Below are 26,869 nucleotides of genomic sequence, written 5' to 3'. Positions count from 1 at the left end.
ATACTAGCCAAAACTTGGAATGAATTCACCACTTTGATAACCGGAGACGGTAGCAAACCTGCAGCTCCTAGGGGCTTCCAGGAGTGGAAAACAAGCTTTTCACCATGTTTAGAGGTCTTCAAAAAACCCTCTTTGCAATCCCATAAGAGCCATGGGCCTCGCTTTTCCCACTCAAGCAGATAAAAGGAGGGAGAGAGGAGCTAAGGTTCTCCTCCAAAGCTGTCATCTATTCTTCCAGACCTGGAGGAAGAGATGGATCAGTTTCGTAAATAACTTATGTCTTTGCAAAACTGTGGTTGTTTGTTTTGTGCATTTATTTATTTACAGCATTCATATTCCGCCCTTCTCACCCCGAAGGGGACTCAGGGCGGATCGCATTACACATATAGGCAAACATTCAATGCCTTTTAACATAGAACAAAGACAAGACAAACATAGGCTCCGAGCGGGCCTCGAACTCATGACCTCCTGGTCAGAGTGATTCATTGCAGCTGGTTGCAGCTGGCTTGCTCTCCAGCCTGTGCCACAGCCCAGCACAGGGACGGTCTCTATGCCAAGTCCTCTGGAGGGTCCCAAAGGTGGGAAATTGGCCACCAAACCTGCTCTTAAGCACCATCTTGTGCTCTCAATGAAGGTCAGGAAAAATCCAAAGCTGATCCTGAGACCCCCTTGAGTCTGGATAGCCCTGTACCCTGCTGCTCTCCAAAGAGTTGTAAATACAGAACTCACTTGCCCTGCTTTGCCCTTGCAAAAGGCTTTGGAGCAACACTCTCTTCCCGAACATGGAAGGTGCATTTAGCTGTCGTGAGCAGTAGCCGCAGCTGTCTATAGAGCCCGGCCCTTCCCTCAGATTCCAGCTCTTTCCAAATTATTCAGTTCCTGGGAAAAGCAGAGGAACTGTTTTAACTGTTAGAGCTGCATCTCTCATTAGGAAATAATAGTGTTCTCTGCTAGGTCAGAGCAATGGAAGCCATCTAGATCAGGGGTCCCCAAACTAAGGCCCGGGGGCCGGATGCGGCCCTCCGAGGTCATTTACCTGGCCCCCGCCCTCAGTTTTATAATATAATATATTGTATATACATATAATATTGACAATATTATAACGTAATACAATATAACACTAATAATAATACCATATAATAATATTAATTATATATTCTATATTACATATAATATTACTAATAATATTACAGTATAGTGGTATAGTTCAATATAGTAATATATAATGCTAATATTGTGCTATGCTGATAATATAATATATTGTATGTACATATAATTTGTAAGCCACTCTGAGTCCCCTTTGGGGTGAGAAGGGTGTGATACAAATGTAGTAAATAAATGCAGTAAATAATAAATAAATAAATAAATAAATAATAAAATCCAAGTTTCTCGATTATCCAAGCCATTTTTGTAGTCAATGTTTTCAATATATTGTGATATTTTGGTGCTAAATTTGTAAATACAGTAATTACTACATAGCATTACTGCGTATTGAACTACTATTTCTGTCAAATTTGTTGTTAAACATGATGTTTTGGTCCTTAATTTGTAAAATCATAACCTAATTTGATATTTAATAGGCTTTTCCTTAATCCCTCCTTATTATCCAACATATTCGCTTATCCAACATTCTGCTGGCCCGTTTATGTTGGATAAATGAGACTCTACTGTATTTATTATTATTATTATTATTATTATTATTATTATTATTATTACATGTATTATTTTACTCTATTATTATTAAAAGGATACATAAGGGCATTCAATTTGAAGAAGATGAGAATAATGATTTAATCAGAATTGGGCAGTCTTATCTTAAATTTGAGCTTTATGTAAATACAGTAGAGTCTCACTTATCCAACATAAACGGGCTGGCAGAACGTTGGATAAGTGAATACGTTGGATAACAAGGAGAGATTAAGGAAAAGCCTATTAAACATCAAATTGGGTTATGATTTTACAAATTAAGCACCAAAACATCATGTTATACAACAAATTTGACAGAAAAAGTAGTTCAATAGGCAGTAATGCTACATAGTAATTACTGTATTTACAAATTTCGCACCAAAATATCATGATATATTGAAAACATTGACTACAAAAATGCATTGGATAATCCAGAACGTTGGATAAGCGAGTGTTGGATAAGTGAGACTCTACTGTATTCAAAAACATTTAACCTACTGATGCCTCAATTAATGTAATTTTATTGGTATCTGTTTTTATTTCTGAAATTTACCACCCTCGGCTTATACTGGAGTCAATGTTTTCCTAGTTTTTTGTGATAAAATTAGATGCCTCGGCTTATATTCGGGTCGGCTTATACTCGAGTATATACGGTACCTCTGGCATGTCTTTGAATAAGAGATCTAATAGATCCCTGGATACCAAGAGTCCTGCTTTGCAAAATATTCCACAAAAATACCTGAAATATAAGGTGATGTAAATCATGTGCCCTGAGAAACTGGCATCTCAAAGGAGCATCTCTTCCAAAGATATACTCAGATCTTGCAAAGTCAGGGTTGTCAGGGCTTCCTTTATTGAATCAGTCATATGATTTCATACTTTTCCCCCTTGTTTCCATCTACTTTACTCCATTATCTCGTAAGGTGGAGAGAATTAATTGACGGCATATCAGACCATCTTGAGAACTACATGTGGCCTTTTGGAAATGGCATTTTGCAAGGAAGACGTTGTGTGACCAAGGCAGATGCTCTCCATTGGAAACACACACACACTTGAGCTGCTGAACTTGCAGATCGAAAGGTCGCAGGTTCGAATCTGGGGAGCAGAGTGAGTGCCCGCTGTTAGCTCCAGCTTCTGCCAACCTAGCAGTTTGAAAACATGCCAATGTGAGTAGATCAATAGGTACCGCTCCGGCGAGAAGGTAACGGCATTCCATGCAGTCATGCCGGCCACATGACCTTGGAGGTGTCTATGGACAACGCTGGCTCTTCGGCTTAGAAATGGAGATGAGCACCAACCCCCAGAGTCAGACATGACTGGACTTAACGTCAGGGGAAACCTTTACCTTTACCTATAAAGCCCAAATTAGAGCCCTGATCAACCAAGATGACTGTCTGAGCATGCATACCATTATACATTGGTACCACCCAGAAGTGGCTGGTGGATTCCATAGATGCATCTACACTGTAGATTTAATGTATTTTGAGAGCACTTCACTGCCATGGCTCAATGCTATGGGTTCATGGAAGGTTTTGCACAGCTTTTAGTCTTCTCTGTCAAATAAAGCTGGTCCACCACCAAACCACAACTCCCATGATCCCACAGTATTGAACTATGGGAGTTGAAGTGGTGGCAAACTGATTTCAATCTATAATATGTCAGCAAAGTGGGAAGTCCACCAGGTTTCCTTAATGTCAGGGGAAACCTTTTACCTTAAGTCCAGTCATGTCTGACTCTGGGGGTTGGTGCTCATCTCCATTTCTAAGCCGAAGAGCCGGTGTTGTCCGTAGACACCTCCAAGGTCATGTGGCCGGCATGACTGCATGGACTGCCGTTACCTTCCCGCCGGAGCGGTACCTATTGATCTACTCACATTGGCATGTTTTCGAACTGCTAGGTTGGCAGAAGCTGGAGCTAACAGTGGGTGCTCACTCCGCTCCCGGGATTTGAACCTGGGACCTTTCAGTCTGCAAGTTCAGCAGCTCAACGCTTTAGCACACTTCGCCACCAGGGATCTTATACACAAGTATATACGGTATATTGCTCAAATAAGTCCAGTACTTTAGAAAACTCCTTTAAGGTGAAGGCGAAGGCCTGGACTGGATCCACCATCCCACTGACATGGAAAGCAGTCCTGTTTTGACTCTTTTTTCCTTCCTGGTTTCCAGTATAAGACTCCGATCCAACCATGGGGAAGCAGAACAGCAAGCTGCGCCCGGAGATGCTGCAGGACCTCCGGGAGAACACCGAGTTCTCGGACTTGGAGCTGCAGGAGTGGTATAAGGGCTTCCTGAAGGACTGTCCCACCGGGATCCTCAACGTGGAGGAGTTCAAGAAGATCTACGCCAACTTCTTCCCGTACGGTGACGCCTCCAAGTTCGCCGAGCATGTCTTCCGCACCTTCGACACCAACGGCGACGGCACCATCGACTTCCGAGAGTTCATCATCGCCTTGAGCGTCACCTCGAGGGGGAAGCTGGAGCAGAAGCTCATGTGGGCCTTCAGCATGTACGACCTGGATGGGAACGGGTACATCAGCCGGGAGGAGATGCTGGAGATCGTGCAGGTGAGGAGGATCCGCGTTTCTCAACATGGGGGTCGAGACCCCTGGGGGGGGGGGGTCACGAAAGGGTGTCAGGGGGGTCGCCAAAGACCATCAGAAAACACATATTTCTGATGGTCTTAGGAACCCATTTGGCAGAGAAGGCTGAATAAATATCTCTTCACCTGTCCTTCTCTTCTTTTTTGGAAACAGATGGTAAATCCTCCCACCAAAAACCCAATTTGCCCAATTCTATTGTTGTTGGCTCTTTGATTGTAAGATTTCCCCCTGATATTAAGTCCAGTCATGATCGACTCTGGGAGTTGGTGCTCATCTCCATTTCTAAGCCGAAGAGCTGGCGTTGTCCATAGACATCTCCAGGTCATGTGGCTGGCATGACTGCATGGAGCGCCATTACCTTCCCGCCGGAGCGGTACCTATTGATCTACTCACATTGGCATGTTTTCGAACTGCTAGGTTGGCAGGAGCTGGGGCTAACAGCAGGCGCTCATTCCATTCCTGGGATTTGAACTGGGACCTTTTGGTCCGCAAGTTTAGCAGCTCAGCACTTTAACACATTGTGCCACCAGGTGAACTATAAATCCTAGCAACTACAACTCCCAAATATAAAGGTCTCTTTTCCCCAAACTTTACACTTGGGCTCATTGAGTATTTGTGCCAAGTTTGGTCCAGATCCATCATTGTTTAAGTCGACAGTGCTCTTTGGAAGCGGGTGAACTACAACTCCCAAACTCAAGGTCAATGCCCACCAAACCCTTCCAGTATTTTCTGTTGGTCATGTGAGTTCTGAGTGACAAGTTTGGTTCAATTCCATCGTTGGTGGAGTCCAGAATGCTTGTAGTTTGACTTCCCATCTTGGCTTCAGAGATTCTTTTTTCGTGCTCTTGACGATTCTTTAATCTCCTTCTGTTTGGATCATTTTTATATGTAGGACAGGTCTATCATAAGGTCTGTTCTTCTTGTTCTCTTGAATTTTATAAAGCATGTCCAGTCGGTTTTATTTTTCCCTTCTTTTAACTTTTGTGTTAAGCCGTCCATTTGAATTATATCCCATATTTTACTCAGCCATTCCTCTGTGGTTGGAAGTCTTTTCCCCTTCCACACTTTTGCTAATGTGAGTCTGGCCACTGTACTTATGTGAAAGAAGATTCTATCTTCATTTTTGTTAAATTTTGGATGTGTAAAGCCTAATAGATACGCTTCTGGTTCTAATTTGAATTTAATGCCTATAATTTCTTGTGTTATTTGGTTTACTGCCTTCCAATAGTTTTTTTTATTTTTTCACAGGTCCACCATTGGTGGTAAAATGTCCCTATTTTTTGCCCACATTTCCAGCATAGGTTGGAGTTCTTTTTGTTGATTTTTGCTAATTTTTCAGGAGTATAAGACCACCTGTATTGCATTTTTATCAGTTTTCTTTAATATCGATGGCCGCTGTGTATTTTAATTTTTTCTTCCAGATTTGTTGTATAAACTTTTGTTTTAACTTCTGTTTTATCATCTTCTTGTGTTTTAAACTGTGTATATTGTTAATGTATTTGCGCTGTTACTTTCGTAACATTGTGAGCCGCCCCGAGTCCCCGCGGGGAGATGGTGGCGGGGTATAAATAAAGTATTATTATTATTATTATTATTATTATTATTATTATTATTATTATTATTCTCAATATTCCAGGTTTAAATTATGCCCTCCTCCTCCTCTTCCTCGTTCCTTTCTTTTTTTCCACCCACATCCACCACCCTTCCCCCTCTTTTACGTCTTTCTTCTCCTCCTTTTCCTCCCCTTCTTCCTCCTCCTCCTCCCACATAAACCTTCAAAGGTATGCGCAGAAAATAGGACATTTGTCTTCAAAGCGTCTTGTCTTCACCCGGGGGCTGCCATGACATTACAATACCTAGGCATCCATTGCACAATAGATGGACCTAGATATGCAACGTGGAAGAAAAAAAAAGAGGACTCGTTTCTGCTCCATATTAAATCACAGTCCTAGACACTTGGGAAGTGTTCGACTTGTGATTTTGTGAAACGAAATCCAGCAGATCTATCTTGTTTGCTGTGTCATACTTATAATAAAAAAAGAGGGTTGGAAGAGACCCTTAGTCCAACCCCCTTCTGCCTCTGCGCACCAAAAGCACAAGCAAAGCATCCCTGACAGATGGCCACCCAGCCTCAATGTTAATAATAATAATAATAATAATAATAATAATAATAATAATAATAATAATACTTTATTTATACCCCGCCACCATCTCCCCGTGGGGACTCGGGGCGGCTCACAATGTTACAAAAGTAACAGCGCAAATACATTAACAATATATACAGTTTAAAACACAAGATGATAAAACAAGTTAAAACAAAGATTTAAACAACAGTAATAATATCAAATAACCACCAATGCAATTCAGTCAACTTCAAAGGTGGGGGGACTATAGCAGCAATATAAGATAAAATCATTAGATTAAAATATCCCAGTGAAAGGAACCTAATAACATTCAGAATAGAATTATAATTATAATGAGGCTGGTCAATGTAATGCATCCAAGACTGGACATCCTGGAACCTCTCCAAAAGAATGAATGAATTGTTTAATGTACTAGCCATAGGCCATGACATCAGTAATATACAACCTTTATAAACATTTTCCAATATAAACATTAAAACTTATTCAAAAATTAAAACTAGCTCTTTAAAATTATGATGGCAGAAACATAACAATGACAGTGCCTGATTTGCAGCATCCCAAACCATTTCCATTTCTGACCTCAAGTATGAATTTTGTTACTTTAGCTCTGATCTTTTGGGCTGCAATTGCAAATGTAGCAACCTTAAGTGTTATATTTTTGGAATAATCTCATAGCAAGTCACAGATCAAAGCAGATTGTTGCAATTTTACCTCTCCAAAAGAGGAATTCCTGACAAGATATTTTTGCAAGCCCCGAGTTACTTATTATTATATTTATTTATACTAACCTATCACCAACATTTTAACATTTTATGCTGTATGCTGATTTTTATGACTGTTTTATTGATGCTGATGTTTTATTGTTGGGATATTTGTTTTATTGTCTTGTTGTTATTATATTGTTGTGTCGGGCAAGGCCCCATGTAAGCCGCCCCAAGTCCCTTCGGGGAGATGGGGCGGGGTATAAAAATAAAGTTGTTATTATTATTATTATTATTATTATTATTATTATTGTTATTATTACCAACTCGGGAACCCCCTGTGGCGCAGCGTGTTAAAGCGTTGAGCTGCTGAACTTGCGGACCAAAAGGTCGCAGGTTTGAATCCGGGGAGTGGAATGAGCACCCACTGTTAGCTCCAGCTTCTGCCAAGCTAGCAGTTCGAAAATATGCAAATGTGAGTAGATCAATAGGTACTGCTCACCAACCCAGAGTCGGACACAATATTTATATGGTGCACCTTACCCAGTCTACTTTTACAACCTCTCCATTTTAATCCATGTTTTTATTAGCTCTTGTCATTTGTTTTTACTGGATAATGTTTAAATTTTTATAATTGTGCATGTTTTTTTGTCTATTGTTGTGTTTTATATTGCTATTGTTTTTATTCGGGCTTGGCCCCATGTAAGCCGCCCTGAGTCCCCTTTGGGGAGATAGAGGCAGGGTATAAAAATAAAGTTATTATTATTATTATTATTATTATTATTATTATTATTATTATTAATTAGACTTAATGTTGGGGAAAACCTTTACCTTTTGAATTAGTTAAATTAGCCTCCCCGCATAAAACGGTACCTAAATTTTCTACTTGACAGGTGCAACTGGACTATACTAACCTATCATCCACTCATTGTCCTCTTCCATCCCCCGGAGCAGTTACCAAACAAGGGTGGGAAGAAAAATGAAATATATTGGGTGAGCCATGGCTATTAAACCTGCCTCGCCGGCAATTAAAACCAGCCCCCCCCCCCCCGCCCCAAGATTAATCCAAGGAAGCCCCGGCTGGTTAATACGCTGATTAAACCGATTAAAGCTTGCCGCCCTAATTAGAGAATGGGGAGAAATCCACGCCGCAAAGGGTCACTAATCTGAAGCGTGGGCCATTAGCAGCGAGAGTTTAATCTACCATTTAGATTGATTAAAGCGAGGAGCTTTCGTGGAGCGTTTTCTGGGGGGTCAGGAATGCGATGCATTTGGGGAGCAAGGACATTTATTTATTTGCAGTATTTATATTCCACCCTTCTCACCCCAAAGGGGACTCGGGGCGGATCACAATGTACACATACATGGCAAACATTCAATGTCATATGAACATAGAGACAGAGACAGACACAGAGGCAATTTAACCTTCTCCATCTTCCAGCTTCCTGAGGGTAATAATAATAATAATAATAATAATAATAATAATAATAATAATAATAACAACTACTTTATTTTTATACCCCGCCCCATCTCCCCGAAGGGACTCGGGGTGGCTTACATGGGGCCTGGCCTGATAAAACAATAAAATATCAATAACACCGCAATAAAACAATTATACCAATAAAAACATCAATATCAGTACAAACAATCGTTAAAATCGACATGAAACATCAAGAGGGTATGCTTGATTCCAGCCACAAGGGGAGCAGCTGTTTCATCATCCACTGTGACGCCGAGTCCTTGGATACTTCCTCATTCCAAACGCTGCTGGATGATTTTTATGGTTTCATAAATTAGTTAAATTAGCCTCCCCACATAAGTGGTACCTAAATTTCCTACTTGATAGATACAACTATCTTTCGGGTTGCTTTGGTCAACAATGAGCAGGGCTATTTTTTATTTTAATGATCGGGTGCTCACTCCAACACGGGCTGGCCTCGAACTTATGACCTCTTGGTCATAGTGATTTATTGCAGCTGGCTACTAACCAGCCTGCGCCATAGCCTGGCCCGACATCATGCATCAGCCAAATTTCCATCCTATTCCTTTTTTCTAGAAAGATGTTTTGCTCTCGGCAGAAGAATGTATGCACTTTGGCCACACATTAGCTCTGGAATCCTGGGAGTTGTAGTTTGGTAAGATATTAGGTGCATCTGGTGCCATTTAGAGTTTAGCAAGGTTTAATGTTCCTTAAGTAGATGAGAAGGAATAACTCCTCCATTTCACCTTGTTCTGGGAACAGCTCCTGCAGTTAAGATTTCTTTCTTAATTCCCAAATAGGAAAATATGTTCTCTGCGCATCTGTGGGCGAATAACAAACTGTGCGGCTCTGAGTTGGCACATGATGTTTAATGGCATCGTTAGGGAATATATCCCATGGGGTGCAGCTATACTGTGGAATGAATGCAGTTTAACCCCATTTTATTATTTATTTATTTATTTATTTATTTACTGCATTTATATTCCGCCCTTCTCACCCCAAAGGGGACTCACATTACACATATAGGCAAACATTCAATGCCTTTAATATAGAACAAAGACAAGACAAACATAGGCTCCGAGCGGGCCTCGAACTCATGACCTCCTGGTCAGAGTGATTCATTGCAGCTGCTCTCCAGCCTGCGCCACAGCCCGGGCCTAGCGCCACAGCCCATAGCATTTTAACTGCCAATGCTATGGAATAATAATAATAACTTTATAATAATAATAACTTTTATTTTTGTACCCTGCCTCCATCTCCCTGAAGGGACTCGGGGCAGCTTACCTATGACACAAGGTGCCTAAAACAATGCACCTGGGAGATGTAGTTTTGCAAGGCCTTTCACCTCCTGCAACTGCAACTCCCAAAGATCCCGTATCATGGAGCCATGGCAGTGCCAAAGCGCATTCATTCTAGATGCACCCAAGATCACACTGAAACTACAAATCCCAGAATTCCCATTGCATTGAGCCAAGTGGTGTTAAACTATATTAACCCTGTAGTGTAGAAGATGAACCCTAAGACCTTCCATAGAAATAAAGAATGTATCTACACTGTAGACTGAATGCAGCTTGGCAACACTTGAACTTCCACGGCTCAATGCTATAGAATTCTGGGGTTTGGTAGAGAACGCTTGGAAAACTATTTATTTTATTTACAGTATTTATATTCCGCCCTTGTATTGTATTATTAGTAGTATAATATTGTATAATATTGAACATTGGCCATACAGTCCAGAAAACTGTATCGAATGTTTGCCATGTATATATACAGTAGAGTCTCACTTATCCAACACTCGCTTATCCAACGTTCTGGATTATCCAACGCATTTTTGTAGACAATGTTTTCAATACATCATGATATTTTGGTGCTAAATTCGTAAATACAGTAATTACTACATAGCATTACTGCATATTGAACTACTTTTTCTGTCAAATTTGTTGTATAACATGAAGTTTTGGTGCTTAATTTGTAAAATCATAACCTAATTTGATGTTTAATAGGCTTTTCCTTAATCCTTCCTTATTATCCAACATATTTGCTTATCCAACGTTCTGCCGGCCCATTTATGTTGGATAAGTGAGACTCTACTGTATATTGTGATCCGCCAGGCAAACATTCGATGCCATTAGACATACGACATACAGACAGGGACACAGAGGCAATTTAACATTTTCCATCTTCTGGCTTCATGAGGCTATGCTCGATTCCTGCCACAGGAGAAGCTGCTGCTGCTTCATCATCCACTGTGACACCAAGTCCTTAATGGAGTACTTCCTCGTTCTTCTGCACGCTGATGGATGTTTTTATGGTGACATAAATGAGTTAAATTAGCCTCCCCACATAAAGCGGTACCTAAATTTCATACTCAAGAGATGCAACGATCTTTCGGGTTGCTTAGGTAAACAACGAGCTAGGCTATTTAATGGTCGGGCGCTCAATCCGACCTGGGCTGGTTTACTATAACTCTCAGGATCCCATAACACTGAGACAGGGCAGTTGAAGCATTAAAACATATAATGTTTTAATATAAAAATATAAGCATTAAAACATATAATGCTGTAGTTGTAATACGATATAATACTAATAATACAATATAATAATATTAATTATATATTATATTTTACATGTAATATGACTAATAATATTACAATATATTGATACAGTACAATATAGTAATTTATTACCAGTATTGTATTATGCTAATATAATATTGTATGTACATTTAATTTGTAAGGTGCTCTGAGTCCCCTTCGGGGTGAGAAGGGCGGCATATAAATGTAGCAAATAAAATAAATAAATAAGGGCTATTAAATCGCATTCGTTCTACAGTGTAGATACACTCAAGGCCACACCAAATTACAAACCCCAGGATGCCATTGCATTGAGCCATCGCAGTACAAGTGTTGCCAAACTGGATTAATCCTACAGTGTAGAAGCATCCTAATACACCTTGCAAACCCTCCACGGAAATGGAGAGAGCATCTTTCAAGTAGGATCAAACTACAGTATATGCATTCTGCAGCGTAGATGGACCCTCCCGGCTTGTAAGACAGTGAAAAACTACATTTTTTTGCCATTTAAGTGGATATATATGTGGGATATTCCTCTGTCTGAGGGTTGGAGGAACCCACCTGAGGATGGGATTCATGCCGGATGTGGGTGACCTATAGCTCCAAGCAAAGAAACATCGGGAACCCCACGGAATAGAGAAAAGTAGCTCAGGTTGCAAAGGAAATGGCTGCAAGCCACGTTCCAGGTGGGAAAGAAAGAGACGGAGCTCGCTCCAAACTGGGTCTCCGAGATATTTATAAACCAAGAGGCTCCGAAATGCCCTTGGCAAGGAGAAACCAGAACACCTGGAGAGGTGGAAAACACTCTTCGAGCAAAAAAGACTGGGAGAATAACATTGAGAGGCTCCCAAAGCCCCTTAGGGTTTCCCCAATTTGGGAAAGATCCGTATGAACAAATGATACCCCTATGAGGTTGATCACCCCAAATTTGGGATGGGATCCCTTTACTGGAAATTGAGGCAAAAGGGGCTCTTTGAACCTAGATTTCTAGATTTTCCTCCCATTGATCATAAAGTGCTTTTAGTTTTATGGGGATACATTATCTCCTACCAAGCTGCTCTCAAATGATAATTCATTTATCCAAGAACAAGCACTATTATTATTGTGTTGTCGAAGGCTATCGAGGCCGGAATCACTGGGTTGCTGTGAGTTTTCTGGACTGTATGGCCAATGTTCAATATTATACAATATTATACTACTAACTTGCGGACCAAAAGGTTGCAGGTTCAAATCCCGGGAGCGGAATGAGCTCCCGCTGTTAGCCCCAGCTTCTGCCAACCTAGCAGTTCGAAAACATGCAAATGTGAGTAGATAATAGGTACCGCTCTGGCAGGAAGGTAACGGCGCTCCATGCAGTCATGCTGGCCACATGACCTTGGAGGTGTTTACGGACAACGCCGGCTCTTCGACTTAGAAATGGAGATGAGCACCAACCCCCAGAATCAGACATGACTGGACTTAACATCAGGGGAAAACCTTACCTAACCTAAAAATACAATATAATAATATTAATTATATATTATATATTAAATGTAATATTACTAATAATATTACCATATAATGATATAGTACAATATAGTAATTTAATGCTTATATTGTGCTATGCTAATAATATATTGTATGTTCATTTGATTTGTAAGCCGCTCTGAGTCCCTCTCGGGGTGAGAAGAGCAGGATATAAATGTAGTAAATAAAATAAATAAATGTTCCAGAAGCATTTTCTCCTGACGTTTCGCCTGCATTTATGGCAGGCAAGTGGGGTTTATCTATCTATCTATATAAAAAACGGGAATTCCAGACAGGAAAAAAAATTAGGGCCAACTAACACTCGCAACAAAGGATTCCCCCAGGCAGGAAGCAGCCAGTCTTTGAAGTTGCAAGGCTAGTTAATGTAATCAATGGCCAATTGCAACATTCCAAAGTGCTTTTGGTTTTATAGGGATACATTATCTGCTACCAAGCTGCTCTCAAATGATAATTCATTTATCCAAGAACAAACAGTATTATTATTGTGTTGTCGAAGGCTTTTGTGGCTGGAATCACTGGGTTGCTATGAGTTTTCCTAGCTGTATGGCCAATGTTCCAGAAGCATCCTCTCCTGACATTTCGCCCGTATTTATGGCAGGCACCCTCAGAGGTTGTGAGGTCTGTTGGAAACCAGGCAAGTGGGGTCTATCTGTCTATCTATCTATCTATCTATCTATCTATAAGATGGGAATTCCAGACAGGAAACAACAAAGCCAATACCTTGCAACAAAGGATTCCCACAGGCAGGAAGCAGCCAGACTTTGAAGCAGAAAGGCTATTCAATATAATTATGCTGGCCAACTGCAACATTCAGACTTGCCTCAGACAAGAGTTCTTTTTCCCACCCTGGACATCATTCCACAGATATATAAACTCCACTTGCCTTGTTCCCACCAGACCTCACAACCTCTACGATGTCTGCCATAGATGTGGGTGAAACATCAAGCTGAAACATGGCCATAGAGCCTGGAAAACTCACAGCAACCCATTGTTATTGCTGTTGTTGTGTTTATTATTAAGTTTATATACCCCACTTTTTTTCTCCTCGGAGGAGAACAGTAACCATGACCTTGTTGTTGTTATTGTTGTTGTTGTTGTTCTTGTTGTTGTTATATTTCTTTCCTGCCTTTTTAACAGGCCATAGGCTGCTTACAAAACTTAACACCAGTACAAAGTTAAGGCTCCAAGGTGCATCTACACTGTAGAATTACTGCAGTTTGGGTTTTGCTAACAGCAATGATCAATTGCTGTTATTATGGGCCTTCAAATCTCATTAATGCATATTATTAATGAGACTCCAAGGCCCATAACAACAGCAACCGACCACTGCTGTTAGCAAAACCCAAAACTCGAACTATAAAAAGGGGCAGATTAGACCGGATTCGGCCTCTCCCCCTGCTGCTTTGCTTTTTCCATGACCGAAATGAGAGAATTTCGGAGAAAAGGGGATTGTGACAGATATCCCTCCAAAAAAGCCTATTAGGAGATTATCCAGGTAAAGGATTGATGGCGATACAGCCCAAGCAAACCTTTTTTTGCTCCACAAATCTCACAGGAAACTACAACTCCTATGATTTCCTAGAATTACAGTTCAAGAGGTGTAGAACTGCATTCGTTTTGCAGTGGAAAAAATAAGAAAAAATAATGAAATGTCTAGTATGTGGTACTCATGGCCACAAGATGGAAGGAATATCCCTTGGCTTTAAAAAAAGTCTTAGATAAATGCACAGAAATTGCTTTTTCCATAAAACACTATTGGCCAGAAAATAAATGGGAGTTATAGCGGATCATTAGCTTTGGTTCCAGGCACCAAAATCCATTATATAATCAAGTCCCATTATATCCAATGGCAAAATCAAAAGTTTTTGGATTTCACTCGAAATATTTTCAAGCTGTTGAAAATATTTCAAGTATCGCTGGGTTGCTGTGAGTTTTCCAGACTCTATGGCCATGTTCCAGAAGCACTCTCTCCTGACCTTTCACCCACATCTATGGCAGGCATCCTCAGAGGTTGTGAGGTCTGTTGGAAATGAAGTCGAGAGGGGTTTATATATCTGTGGAAAGTCCAGGGTGGGAGAAAGAACTTTTGTCTGTTGGAGGCAGCTGTGAATGTTGCAATTGGCCAGCTTGATTAGCATTGAATGGCGTTGCAGCTTCAAAGCCTGGTTGCTTCCTGCCTGGGGGGGGGGGGGAATCCTTTGTTGGGAGATTTAGCTGTTCGATTCAGCGGGCTGGCTGTATGTCAATAATGGACAGCAGTGGAAAATTGTTGTTGTGGTTGTTGTTGTTGTTGTTGTTGTTGTTATTCCTATCCCACTTCATGTCTCTAGAAGGAGACCCAAAGCTAACACTAAAAGCAATGCAATGCAATTTGAAAAGAGACAAAAATTAAAATAGAATTAAACATTGAGACATGGTCTTCCCATGCAATTAAGAAAGTCAGCATGAAAAGCAATACTCATTGCCTGAAAAGGGATGTTGGGTTTTCTTTGATGCAGCAAAATCTTTCCCGTTACCTTCCTGTGTTTTCTGCCTGGCTCTATATCGCCCCCTGCTGTTGCTGCAGCCCTTACTATAATGTCAAATTAGTATTGTACAGTACTTTGATTTCCTTTCTTCCAAATGGAATCCCTCTGATATCTTTCTTTCTTTCTCTGTTCCTGGGGCCAAGAGTTGCAGCTTCTCCTCTTCCTGTACCTTTAATTCTATTTCAATGTTTATATTATATTGCATTGTTTTTAAAGTGGGGTGTAAACAAACATACTATTATTATTGGATTGCTGTGAGTTTTCTGGGCTCTATGGCTGTGTTCCAGAAACATTCTCTCCTGACATTTCACCCATATCTATGGCATTGTCAAAGGTTGTGAGATCTGTTGGAAACTTGGCAAGTGGGGATATGTATCTGTATATATATATATATCTGTGAAACAATCTGTCACAAAACAATCAGGGCCAGGTAATGAACAAAATCTGCCGACTAGTATTTAAAAAAACTCCAAAATCAGGACAGAAAATAAAGAACAACACTCAGAAAGGAGGGGAATACCAGACATGAAACAATCAGAGCTGGCTAATGCCTCCCAACAAAGGATTCCCCCAGGCAGGAATCAACCAGGCCTTGAAGCTACAAGGCTTTTTAATGCTCATCAATGTGATTTAATTGCAGCATTCACATTTGCCTCCAACAGACAAGAGTTCTTTCTCCCACCCTGGACCTTCCACAGATATATAAACCCCACTTGCCTCGTTTCCAACTGACCTCACAACCTCTGAAGATGCCTGCCATAGATGTGGGCAAAACGTCAGGAGATAATGCTTCTGGAACATGGCCATACAGACCTGAAAACGCTCAGCAACCCAGTGATTCCGGTCATGAAAGCCTTAGAACAACACACTGTTGTTCTTGTTGTTGTTGTTGTTGTTAGCCATGATGATGATGTGAGACCATACAAATGGTATCCAAATTCTTCAAAGTGAGGGATGGAGGTTAAGTAAGTATTTCCAAAGGATGTTTGTGTTTTTCCTTCCAAAGAAACCTGTCTTCAACATATTGGATGTTAATTATTTGATGCTCGCTGTCTTCAGGGAAATTGCACACAGAGTATTTTTCAAATGCTTCTTTTGTTTAATCCACTTTTTTCTCCTCTGTTCGCATTCGGATTGGAGACTCGGACAGATGCGAAACTTCATGAACCTTCAAATGAAAGGAGGAAACCCCTCCAGACGAGGCTATAAAGGCACATCTACTCCATAGAATTAATGCAGTTTGATCCCACTTTAACCACTATGGTTCAGCGTTATGGAATATTGCGTTTGTAATGGTAAAACCTTGTAAAACTACAACTCCCGGGACCCTGTAACATTGAACTATGGCAAATAAAGCAGTGTCAAAATGCATTAAATCTATACAGCCTCAGAGGATGCCTGCAATAGATGTGGGTGAAACATCAGAAGAGAATGCTTCTGGAACATGGTAATGCAGCCCAGAAAACTCACAGCAACTCACATTGCGGCAGAGCAGCAGAATCCCATAACATTGAACCATGGCACTTAAAGCAGTGTCAAACTGCATTAAATCTACAATGTAGATGCACCTCTGAGGATGCCTGCAATAGATGTGGGCAAAACATCAGGAGAGAATGCTCCTGGAACATGGTAATACAGCCCGGAAAACTCACAGCAACTCACATTGCGGCAGAGCAGCAGGATCCCATAATATTGAACCGTGGCACTTAAAGCGGTGTCAAACTGCATTAAATCTACAATATAGATGCACCTCTGAGGATGCCTGCAATAGTTGCGGGCAAAACATCAGGAGAGAATGCTCCTGGAACATGGCAATACAGCCCAGAAAACTCACAGCAACTCACATTGCGGCAGAGCAGCAGGATCCCATAATATTGAACCGTGGCACTTAAAGTGGTGTCAAATTGCATTAAATCTACAATATAGATGCACCTCTGAGGATGCCTGCAATAGATGTGGGCAAAACATCAGGAGAGAATGCTCCTGGAACATGGTAATACAGCCCGGAAAACTCACAGCAACTCACATTGCGGCAGAGCAGCAGGATCCCATAATATTGAACCGTGGCACTTAAAGCAGTGTCAAACTGCATTAAATCTACAATATAGATGCACCTCTGAGGATGCCTGCAATAGATGCGGGCAAAACATCAGGAGAGAATGCTCCTGGAACATGGCAATACAGCCCAGAAAACTCACAGCAACTCACATTGCGGCAGAGCAGCAGGATCCCATAATATTGAACCGTGGCACTTAAAGCGGTGTCAAACTGCATAAAATCTGCAATGTAGATGCACCTCTGAGGATGCCTGCAATAGATGTGGGCAAAACATCAGGAGAGAATGCTCCTGGAACATGGTAATACAGCCTGGAAAACTCACAGCAACTCATAGTTTGGCGGAGCAGTGAATCCGTTCCACATTTTGGGTTGCGGAGTTCTGGCATAAACTCCTATTAAAGCCCGGAACGGATTCGCCTCTCCGCTGACATGGGAAACCCCATCCGGAGAGTGGAAATTTGCGGGGATCTGCTCATCTCAATGGCTTCTTTCCCTCTATTTTTTTCCCTTGCAGGCCATCTACAAAATGGTCTCGTCGGTGATGAAGATGCCGGAGGACGAGTCGACCCCGGAGAAGCGGACGGAGAAAATCTTCCGACAGATGGATACCAACAACGATGGTAAATGAGGGGAGAGAAAAGGGATTAGGACACGGACCTCATGGCTAAATCCGGCAAGCGGCTGATTAAATACAGCGGGTTTTTAAAGAGGGGGAATTGGGTCAGACAGAGAGGTGACCTACGCAAGAAATTCAGGGCCAAAGGTAATAAATATTATTATTATTATTATTATTATTATTATTATTATTATTATTATTATTATTAATAGCAACTTATTATTCAAAGACTCTGGCAGAAACCAGTGCAGGTGGTCCCGGTGGTGATGGGCACACTGGGTGCCGTGACAAAAGATCTCAGCCGGCATTTGGAAACAATAGACATTGACAAAATCACGATCTGCCAACTCCAAAAGGCCACCTTACTGGGATCTGCACGCATCATCCGAAAATACATCACACAGTGTTTGACTTGTGATTTTGTGATACGAAATCCAGCATATCTATCTTGTTTGCTGTGTCATAATAAAATAATAATAATAATAATTGCCTCGTTGACCTGCTTCGAGGTGAGAAAAGCAGATAGAAAATTCACCTTGAAAAACAGTCTTTGTAATGAGGCAAGATTCCCGTCATTGCTGGTGGCATCTGTACAGTTATATCCGTTCTGGATTTCAGTCTGAACCTGAATTATTTTAGCCCTTTTCTTTTCATGGTTTTATGTGATTTGTTTTTCACAATTCTATGTTTAAATCCATTTTCATATTTCTATGTTGCAGGTTTTAAACTGTATTGGTTTCCATGTTGGGAACGGCTTTGAGTCTTGTTTAAGAGAGGAAAGTGGGGTGTAAATATAACAGTAATAACTACATTTCGTTTCTAAGACAACAGTGATTGTAAGATGCTAATTGCACTCATTTCAGTATCACCAACAGGGAGGAAAAAAGCTTTATTTATGTATAAGAAAAGCACCTGCAATTCTAAGACACATCCCTTCTTTTTAGATGTGTTCATATGAAGGGGGACAGTGCTTCTTAGAAATGAAGAAATACATTATTATTATTGTTGTTGTTGTTATTGTATGACACAGCAAACAAGATAGATATGCTGCATTTCGTATCACAAAATCACAAGTTGAACACTTCCATTATTATTATTATTTTATTATGACACAGCAAACAAGATAGATATGCTGGATTTCATATCACAAAATCAAAAGTCGAATACTTCCCAAGTGTCTAGGACTGTGTGATGTATTTTCGGATGATGCGCGCAGATCCCAGTAGGGTGGCCTTTTGCAGTTGGCAGATCGTGATTTTGTCAATGTCTATTGTTTCCAAATGCCAGCTGAGATCTTTTGGAACGGCACCCAATGTGCCGATCACCACCGGGACCACATTATTATTATTATTATTATTATTATTATTATTATTATTATTATTGTGTTGTCAAAGGCTTTCATGGCTGGAATCACTGGATTGCTGTGAGTTTTCCAGGCTGTATGGCCATGTTCCAGTAGCATTCTCTCCTGATGTTTCACCCACATCTATCGGCAGGCATCTTCAGAGGTTGTGAGGTCTCTCAACCTCTGAGGATGCCTGCCATAGATTTGGGCAAAACGTCAGGAGAGAATGCTACTGGAACATGGCCATACAGCCTGGAAAACTCACGGTAACCTATTATTATTATTATTATTATTATTATTATTATTATTATTATTATTTCATTATGACACAGCAAACAAGATAGACATGCTGGATTTCATATCACAAAATCACAAGTCGAACACTTCCCAAGTGTCTAGGACTGTGTGATGTATTTTCGGATGATGCGTTATTATTATTATTATTATTATTATTATTATTATTATTATTATTATTAGGAACTCACCAAGGATGACCCTTGAACAGGTTCACCACCTTGGAGAGCTCTTTTAAAGTTCAGATCGAAACCCATAATGGATCTTTGCTGAGATGGAAGAGATCAGCTAATGATCCGGAAAGTGCCACAAGAAACAAATTGCTGGTGTGAAAGTGTGAAAAGGAAGCGCCTCCGTGTCCGATCAATAGCACAAAGGGGAGAAAGAAGGTGCACTTGGATGCCATGCTCAGAAATGACCCCCCAAAGGCCACTTTCCAAGGTTGCACTGTTCTGCACTGCATCTACACTGTCAAATTAATTCAGTTTGATACCACTTGAACTGTTGCAATTCAATGTCATAGAAGCTGTAGAAGCTGGGAGCTGTAGTTTGGCATGGCCTTTCGCCTTCTCTGCCAAAGAGTGCCAAACTACCGCTCCTAAGATTCCATTGCATTAAACTGGGTCCCATTGCATTAACCAAGGGTTGAATGAAAAGTAATGCCTCCACCTTCGTTCCTTGGGTTTGGATGGGAATATTTTAATAAATCAAACACAGAAATAATCCTTAGAATGTGTTCTTTAACTACCACTATTCACTTTTCCACATAATCACCAGACAATTGGATACATTTCTGCCAACAATGAACACGTTTTCTGAAACTGTCACGGAAGAAGTTGACACTCTGTTTCCGCAACCAATGTCTCACAGTACCCATCGTGCTCAGATCTTCCAATAGCCAAGCAAAGCAATAATGTGATCCACATGTTCTTGTGAAATGTTGATTATGCTTGAAATTTCTCTCTGAGTGATGTGACAATCGTCCTGAATCAATCTGTCAACCTTTTGTTTGTGAAACTCGGTGGTTATTGTCAAAGGTGTCCAACTCTTTGTTTGTCACGCAAGTCAGATGTTCCCACCTCAACATCTTTAAACTTACTCGCCCAATGACACACAAGACTCACATCTACACAATCACCATAAACAGCTTGCATTCTCTCAGGAATCTTCTTTGGAGTGACACCTTCTGCTGTCAAGAATTAAATGACTGCACGTTGCTTAAGTTGCATTGACCGACTGTCTGCGCAGGGTTCCATACTTTGCACTTTAACAACACAACCGTTCAATGCTAAGGCTTCCCCGTCTGCGCAGGGTTCCATACTTTGCACTTTAACAACACAACCATTCAATGCTAAGGCTTCCCCGTCTGCGCAGGGTTCCATACTTGGCACTTTAACAACACAACCGTTCAATGCTAAGGCTTCCCCGTCTGCGCAGGGTTCCATACTTGGCACTTTAACAACACAACCGTTCAATGCTAAGGCTTCCCCGTCTGCGCAGGGTTCCATACTTGGCACTTTAACAACACAACCGTTCAATGCTAAGGCTTCCCCGTCTGCGCAGGGTTCCATACTTGGCACTTTAGCAACACAACCGTTCAATGCTAAGGCTTCCCCGTCTGCGCAGGGTTCCATACTTGGCACTTTAACAACACAACCATTCAATGCTAAGGCTTCCCCGTCTGCGCAGGGTTCCATACTTTGCACTTTAACAACACAACCGTTCAATGCTAAGGCCTCCCGCCAAATGGAACTGTAGACGAGAGTCTACTGAACAAGTCAGTACCAATACTGCCATCTGTTGAGAAGTTACGAAGGTGGAGGCATTACTTTTCATTCAACCCTCGTATGTTTCAAAACACTATCCACCAGCCATAACCATTCCGTGCCCACTTCCAGCTCAAAAGGAGCGACGTGCCATTCCCAAACAAAATGCAACGCAGCAAGAAGAACCTGTTTTAGAAATGGCTTCAGGCCGTAGTGCCCTCAGCCATTCCTATCCATTGCTTCACAGTTTCCATACATTCCTTGCGCAAGAGGGTCATCACAATCTGTCACAACAGAGCCCTGATCCTTTCGTGGTCTCCAACATGTAAACAAGCCATGCTCCTCTGCCCTGGTAGCTATCTATGCAAGATCAGGCACTGGGGCTGTAGGGCATAAATCTCCGCATGTGGGATTGCACACGGCTTGTGTTTTGCAACCCTGAAGATGAACGACAACGGAGTGCAACTGGATTTCAAAGCAAAAGCCTATGTAATGCCGCTGCAGCAGTACTGAATCCTGACACCTCTTCATCCTTTTCAAATACTTCAACATGGTTCACAGGTCCACTCTTAGTCTCCTGTTCTCCAAGCTAATCATTTCCTGCTCCTGAAGGTGCTTCTCAGAGGGATTCATAGTTTCCAGACCTTTGGCCATTTCGGTCTCCCTTCTCTGGACACCTTCCATCTGGTCCCTCTCCTTCCTGAACTGTGGTGCCCAGAACTGAACACTGGATGGTGGTTCCAGTGTTGCAGAGGAGGCTATAGCTTTCCTCAATCTAGACCAGTGGTTCTCAACTTGTGGGTCCCCAAGTGTTTTGACCTACAACTCCCAAAAATTCCAGCCAGTTTATCAGCGGTTAGGATTTCTGGTAGTTGAAGACCAAAACATCGAGCACCCACAGGTTGAGAACCACTGATCTAGACACTAGACTTCTTTTGATGCAAGCTAGAAATGCATTGGCCTTTTTAGCTGCTGCACCACAGTGTTGGCTCATGTTCCGTTTGTGGTCTACTCAGACTTCTAGATCCCTTTTCCATGGACTCTTCTCACAACAGGCCTCATCCATTTTATGATTCCCTTTTTACTACTTAAGTATAGTATGAGGGTTGAATGAAAAGTAGTGCCTCCACCTTCGTAACTCTTCAACAGATGGCAGTCCTGATATGCAGCAGGTACTGGCTTGTTCAGTAGACTCTCCTCTACAGTTGCATTTGGCGGGAAGCCTTAGCATTGAACAGCTGTGCTGTTAAAGTGCAAAGTATGGAACCATGCACAGACGGACAGTCAATGCGAGTTAAGTAACGTGCAGTCATTGAATTCTTTTTTTTAAAAAAAAATAATTTTTATTGAGAGGTTGCCAAGCAACTCCATACATTTCTTATTACAACAAAGATTCTAATTTCTCGATACAATAAAACATTGAATTCTTGACAGCAGAAGGTGTCACCCCAAAGGAGATATATCAGAGAATAAAAGCTGTTTATGGTGATTGTGTTGATGTGAATCCTGTGCATCGTTGGGCGAGTAAGTTTAAAGATGTTGATGTGGGGACATCTGACTTGCGTGACAAACAGAGTTGGACGTCCTGTGACAGCAACCACAGAGTTTCACAAGCAAAAGGTTGACAGATTGATTCAGGACGATCATCGTATCACTCAGAAATTTCAAGCATAATTAGCATTTCACAAGAACGTGTGGATCACATTATTGCTTTGCTTGGCTATTGGAAGATCTGTGCACGATGGGTACTTTGAGATGCTCGTTGCAAAAACAGAGTGTCAACTTCTTCCATGATGGCTTCGTTGGCAGAAATGTATCCAATTATCTGGTGATTATTTGTAAAAGTGAATAGTAGTAGTTAAAGAGCACATTCTAAGGATTATTTCTGCGTTTGATTTATTAAAATATTCCCATCCAAACCCAAGTAACGAAGGTGGAGGCATTACTTTTCATTCAACCCTTGTACATTCAAATAACATTGTTCTTTTTTTGCTGCCGCACCATACTCTTGGCCCATGCTCTGTTTGTGCTCTACTCAGATTCATAGATCCCTTTCCGATGCACTGTTCTCAAGCTTCCTATATCTGTGCCTTTCAAATGTCCGGCTTAATTCCCAATTCTTCTCTCCTCTGTTCCCTTTGCAGGCAAACTGTCCCTGGAGGAGTTCATCAAAGGCGCCAAGAGCGACCCCTCCATCGTGCGGTTGCTCCAGTGCGACCCCAGCAGCGCCTCCCAGTTCTGAGACCTCCTCCGTCCCCTTTCCGCCTGCGCGACCGACTGGTCCAAGGAGCCAGCCTCCCAGAGAAGCGGGGGATAAGTCAAAGCACCCCCAAAACAAACCACCGCGGCATGACAACCACCATCCACCTCACGCGGCTCACAGGGAGGCGACCGGCTTCCCGTGCCCCCGTTGCGGAGAAACCGGACATGTCCCCCCACTACTGCCGAGTCAAGGCACTGCCAGGGAGCCCCTTCCGTTACCCCCAAATCCCTCCATCCCAAACACGGTAGTTTTGTGTGAATGCTGACCCCGCTGGGGAGGCCGAGGGGTTCCTTTTCCAGGGGACGTTGGGGTCTCCGTCTCACCCGCCAACCTCCTTGGGGTTCGGTTGCATGTTGCTTGTGTGTCCGTACGTGTGTCCAGCACACTTCGACGACCGTGGCGGCTGCATGCATGCTCTGTCTGTCTCCGGTTTGTTCCAAAATCGAGGGAGGATTCGGGTCCAAAACAGCCCTCGAAGCCACGTCAAAGGGGTGCCAATGTAGAAGCAATGGGGTGAGTGAGTGCGTGTGTATGCGTGTGTGTATGATGGAGAAGGTCTTGGCCCCTCTCCTTTGGCTAGTGGAGATATATATCTATATCTCTATATATATATTCTGTAAAGTTAAGCACAACATGTACAAGTTTGCATTGTTTATAGAGTCCAACTTCCTTCATAGTTATGGTTTGGCCCAGCAAAACGGACACTGTTCTGTTCTCTTTGCACAGGATGGACTATGTGGCCTTTAGAGGCCCCAAAGAAGAGAGGGTAATTTGAAAACGAATTTGAGAGCTACAAAATGCGGGAGGTGGCTTTGTGGATTGGAAATGGGCTTCTTATTTTGGACAAAACCCATTCCTTATACTAACAGTCCCAATTTCGCCAGAATTATCCCAGTTCATGCTCTGCCATCTAACTTTTTTGGTTGCTTTTAAAATGTCCCTTTTTCTCTCTCTTTACCATTTCCTTTTGTCCTCACTTACTTTAATGGTTGCAAACTGCTGGGATTACAATGGAAGGTGCTTCCAAATAACCATGAACAAAATAATCCTGTTTGATAATGAATGGAGCAGAATTGTAGTTCAAAGGAGCAAAATAAAGGCATTAAGACATAAGAACCCTGCCAATGAAATTCCCCTTCATCCCCTAAATTTCTAGCATTGCAGTGGTAGAGACCCTGAAAGTTGTTCAAACCGAGAACCCATTTGCTGTGTTTACACTCTTTGCTTTGGATCATTGCTTCGACCCAAGTGATATTCCTATGTGAACAATATCATGGTGTGAGCATTAGTATTCAGAGTTCGAATCCCTATTCAGCTGTGGGTGAGTCACACTCTCTCAGCCTCAGAGGGAGGCAAAACGATGACAATATTCCCCTGAATAAATCTTGAAATTCAGTGCAGTTTCATGGTTTGAGCATTGGACTAAGACTCTATGGAGACTTGGGTTCGAATCCCCGCTTGGCCATGAAAACGTCTTGGTTGACATTAGGCAAGTCACATATTGTCAGCTCCAGAAACCCCCCTTGATAGGATCACTTTAGGATACGTGTCAAACTCTATGCCTGCAGTTCAAATCCAGCCCTCCTTGTCATTTTATGTGGCTCTTCAGATATTGGATTTTTTTTTTCATGTCATTAGCAACCGGAGTTGCTTCTGGAGTGAGAGAATTGGCCGTCTGCAAGGACGTTGCCCAGGGGATGCCCGGATGTTTTTGATGTTTTACCATCCTTGTGGGAGGCTTCTCTCATGTCCTCTCATGAAGCTGGAGCTGATAGAGGGAGCTCATCTGCGCTCTCCCCGGGTGGGATTCGAACCTGGCAGCCTTCAGGCCAGCAACCCAACCTTCAAGTCACAAGGCTTTTATCCCCTAGGCCACTGGAGGCTCCATAAGATATTGGATGACAACTCCTGTATTCCTTATTATTAGACATGATCGGAGTTGTGATAAATAACATCTGGGAGGCTACCATTTGTTCTGTTTAGTCAGGAGAGAAGTTTGGATTGAGATGCAAAGCTTGTGGAGATGATGCCAGACCTTAACCTTAACAAACCTCAAACCCACAAGAATTGTTGGCTTGCAATCTCCATTATCCTAAGCGGATAAAGTGATGGGATCTGTTGTTCAATGACACTTGAGAACCCAAACTGGGTAAATATTTAAAAGCACCGACCGCTTTGTAAAATAAATTATAGTTGCCTCTCTGTATCCACAGATTGTCCATCCATGGATTCAATGGCCCTTTGAAGGCAACCATAATAAGGCTGATGTGGCCCTCTATGAATATGAGTTTAATAACCCTGCTTTAGGGTTTCCAAAAGTTGGAAAGTGCTTGAAGGCACATAACAGTCTCCATCTATACCAGGGGTCCCCAAACTTTTTAAACAGGGGGCCAGTTCACGATCCTTTGGACCGTTGGAGGGCCAGACTATAGTTGGCAACTGAGCAATATTAATAAATAATAATAATAATAATAATAATAATAATAATAATAATAATAATAAACCCTTGGGCCATTGAGTCCAACCCCCTTCTGCCTCTGTGCACCAAAAGCACAAGCAAAGCACCCCTGACAGATGGCCTCCCAGCCTCAATATTTATTATTATTATTATTATTATTATTATTATTATTATTATTATTATTATTATTATTATTACCCGGTGGTGATGGGTACACTGGGTGCCATGCCAAAAGATCTCAGCTGGCATTTGGAAACAATAGACGTTGACAAAATTACGATCTGCCAACTGCAAAAGGCCACCCTACTGGGATCTGTGCGCATCATCCGAAAATACATCACACAGTCCTAGACACTTGGGAAGTGTTCGACTTGTGATTTTGTGATACGAAATTCAGCATGTCTATCTTGTTTGCTGTGTAATAATAATAATAATAACAATAATAATAATATTAATAATAATAATAATAATAATAATAATAATAATAATAAGGGTTGTAAGAGAAGAAGAGACCCCTTTGGGTCATTTAGCCCAACCCCCTTCTGCCCTTGTGCCGTGGGGGCCGGATAATTGGCTTCAATGGGCCGCATCCGGCCCCCGGGCCTTAGTTTGGGGACCCCTGATCTATACCTTCCCTTTAACCTAGTGACTGTGTTTCATAAACATACTCATAGATTTCCATCCCTCTATAATTGGAGTAATGAAAGACTTGCAGGCCCTCAAAATCCAAACGCTCCCTCTGCTCCCCAAGTAAGAAGGCATTTTGCAACTGAATTACCCCTAGATTCCCTTTCCTTGCTATTTTCCCCTCCAAGTTGCCCCTTTGAT

At 41.8% G+C, this 26,869-nt stretch overlaps 1 protein-coding gene across 1 annotated transcript in view; it reads left to right on the top strand.

The window, feature by feature from the left end:
- Positions 1–24,978, top strand: part of LOC100561398 (neuron-specific calcium-binding protein hippocalcin) — a 44,993-nt gene extending 20,015 nt beyond the window's left edge. Inside the window, exons 2-4 of the mRNA XM_062962655.1 lie at positions 3,855–4,252; positions 17,814–17,919; positions 23,465–24,978. Of these exons, the coding sequence (XP_062818725.1) occupies positions 3,875–4,252; positions 17,814–17,919; positions 23,465–23,562 (582 nt within the window). The 5' untranslated portion in view covers positions 3,855–3,874 and the 3' untranslated portion in view covers positions 23,563–24,978. The remainder of the gene's footprint in view (positions 1–3,854; positions 4,253–17,813; positions 17,920–23,464) is intronic.
- The last annotated feature ends 1,891 nt before the right edge of the window (positions 24,979–26,869 follow it).

This window comes from Anolis carolinensis, unplaced genomic scaffold (genome assembly GCF_035594765.1).
Source record: "Anolis carolinensis isolate JA03-04 unplaced genomic scaffold, rAnoCar3.1.pri scaffold_10, whole genome shotgun sequence".
Classification (NCBI taxonomy): Eukaryota; Metazoa; Chordata; class Lepidosauria; order Squamata; family Dactyloidae; genus Anolis; species Anolis carolinensis.
Note: the sequence above shows the minus strand (reverse complement) of the source record. Positions and strands in the feature narration are given on the sequence as shown.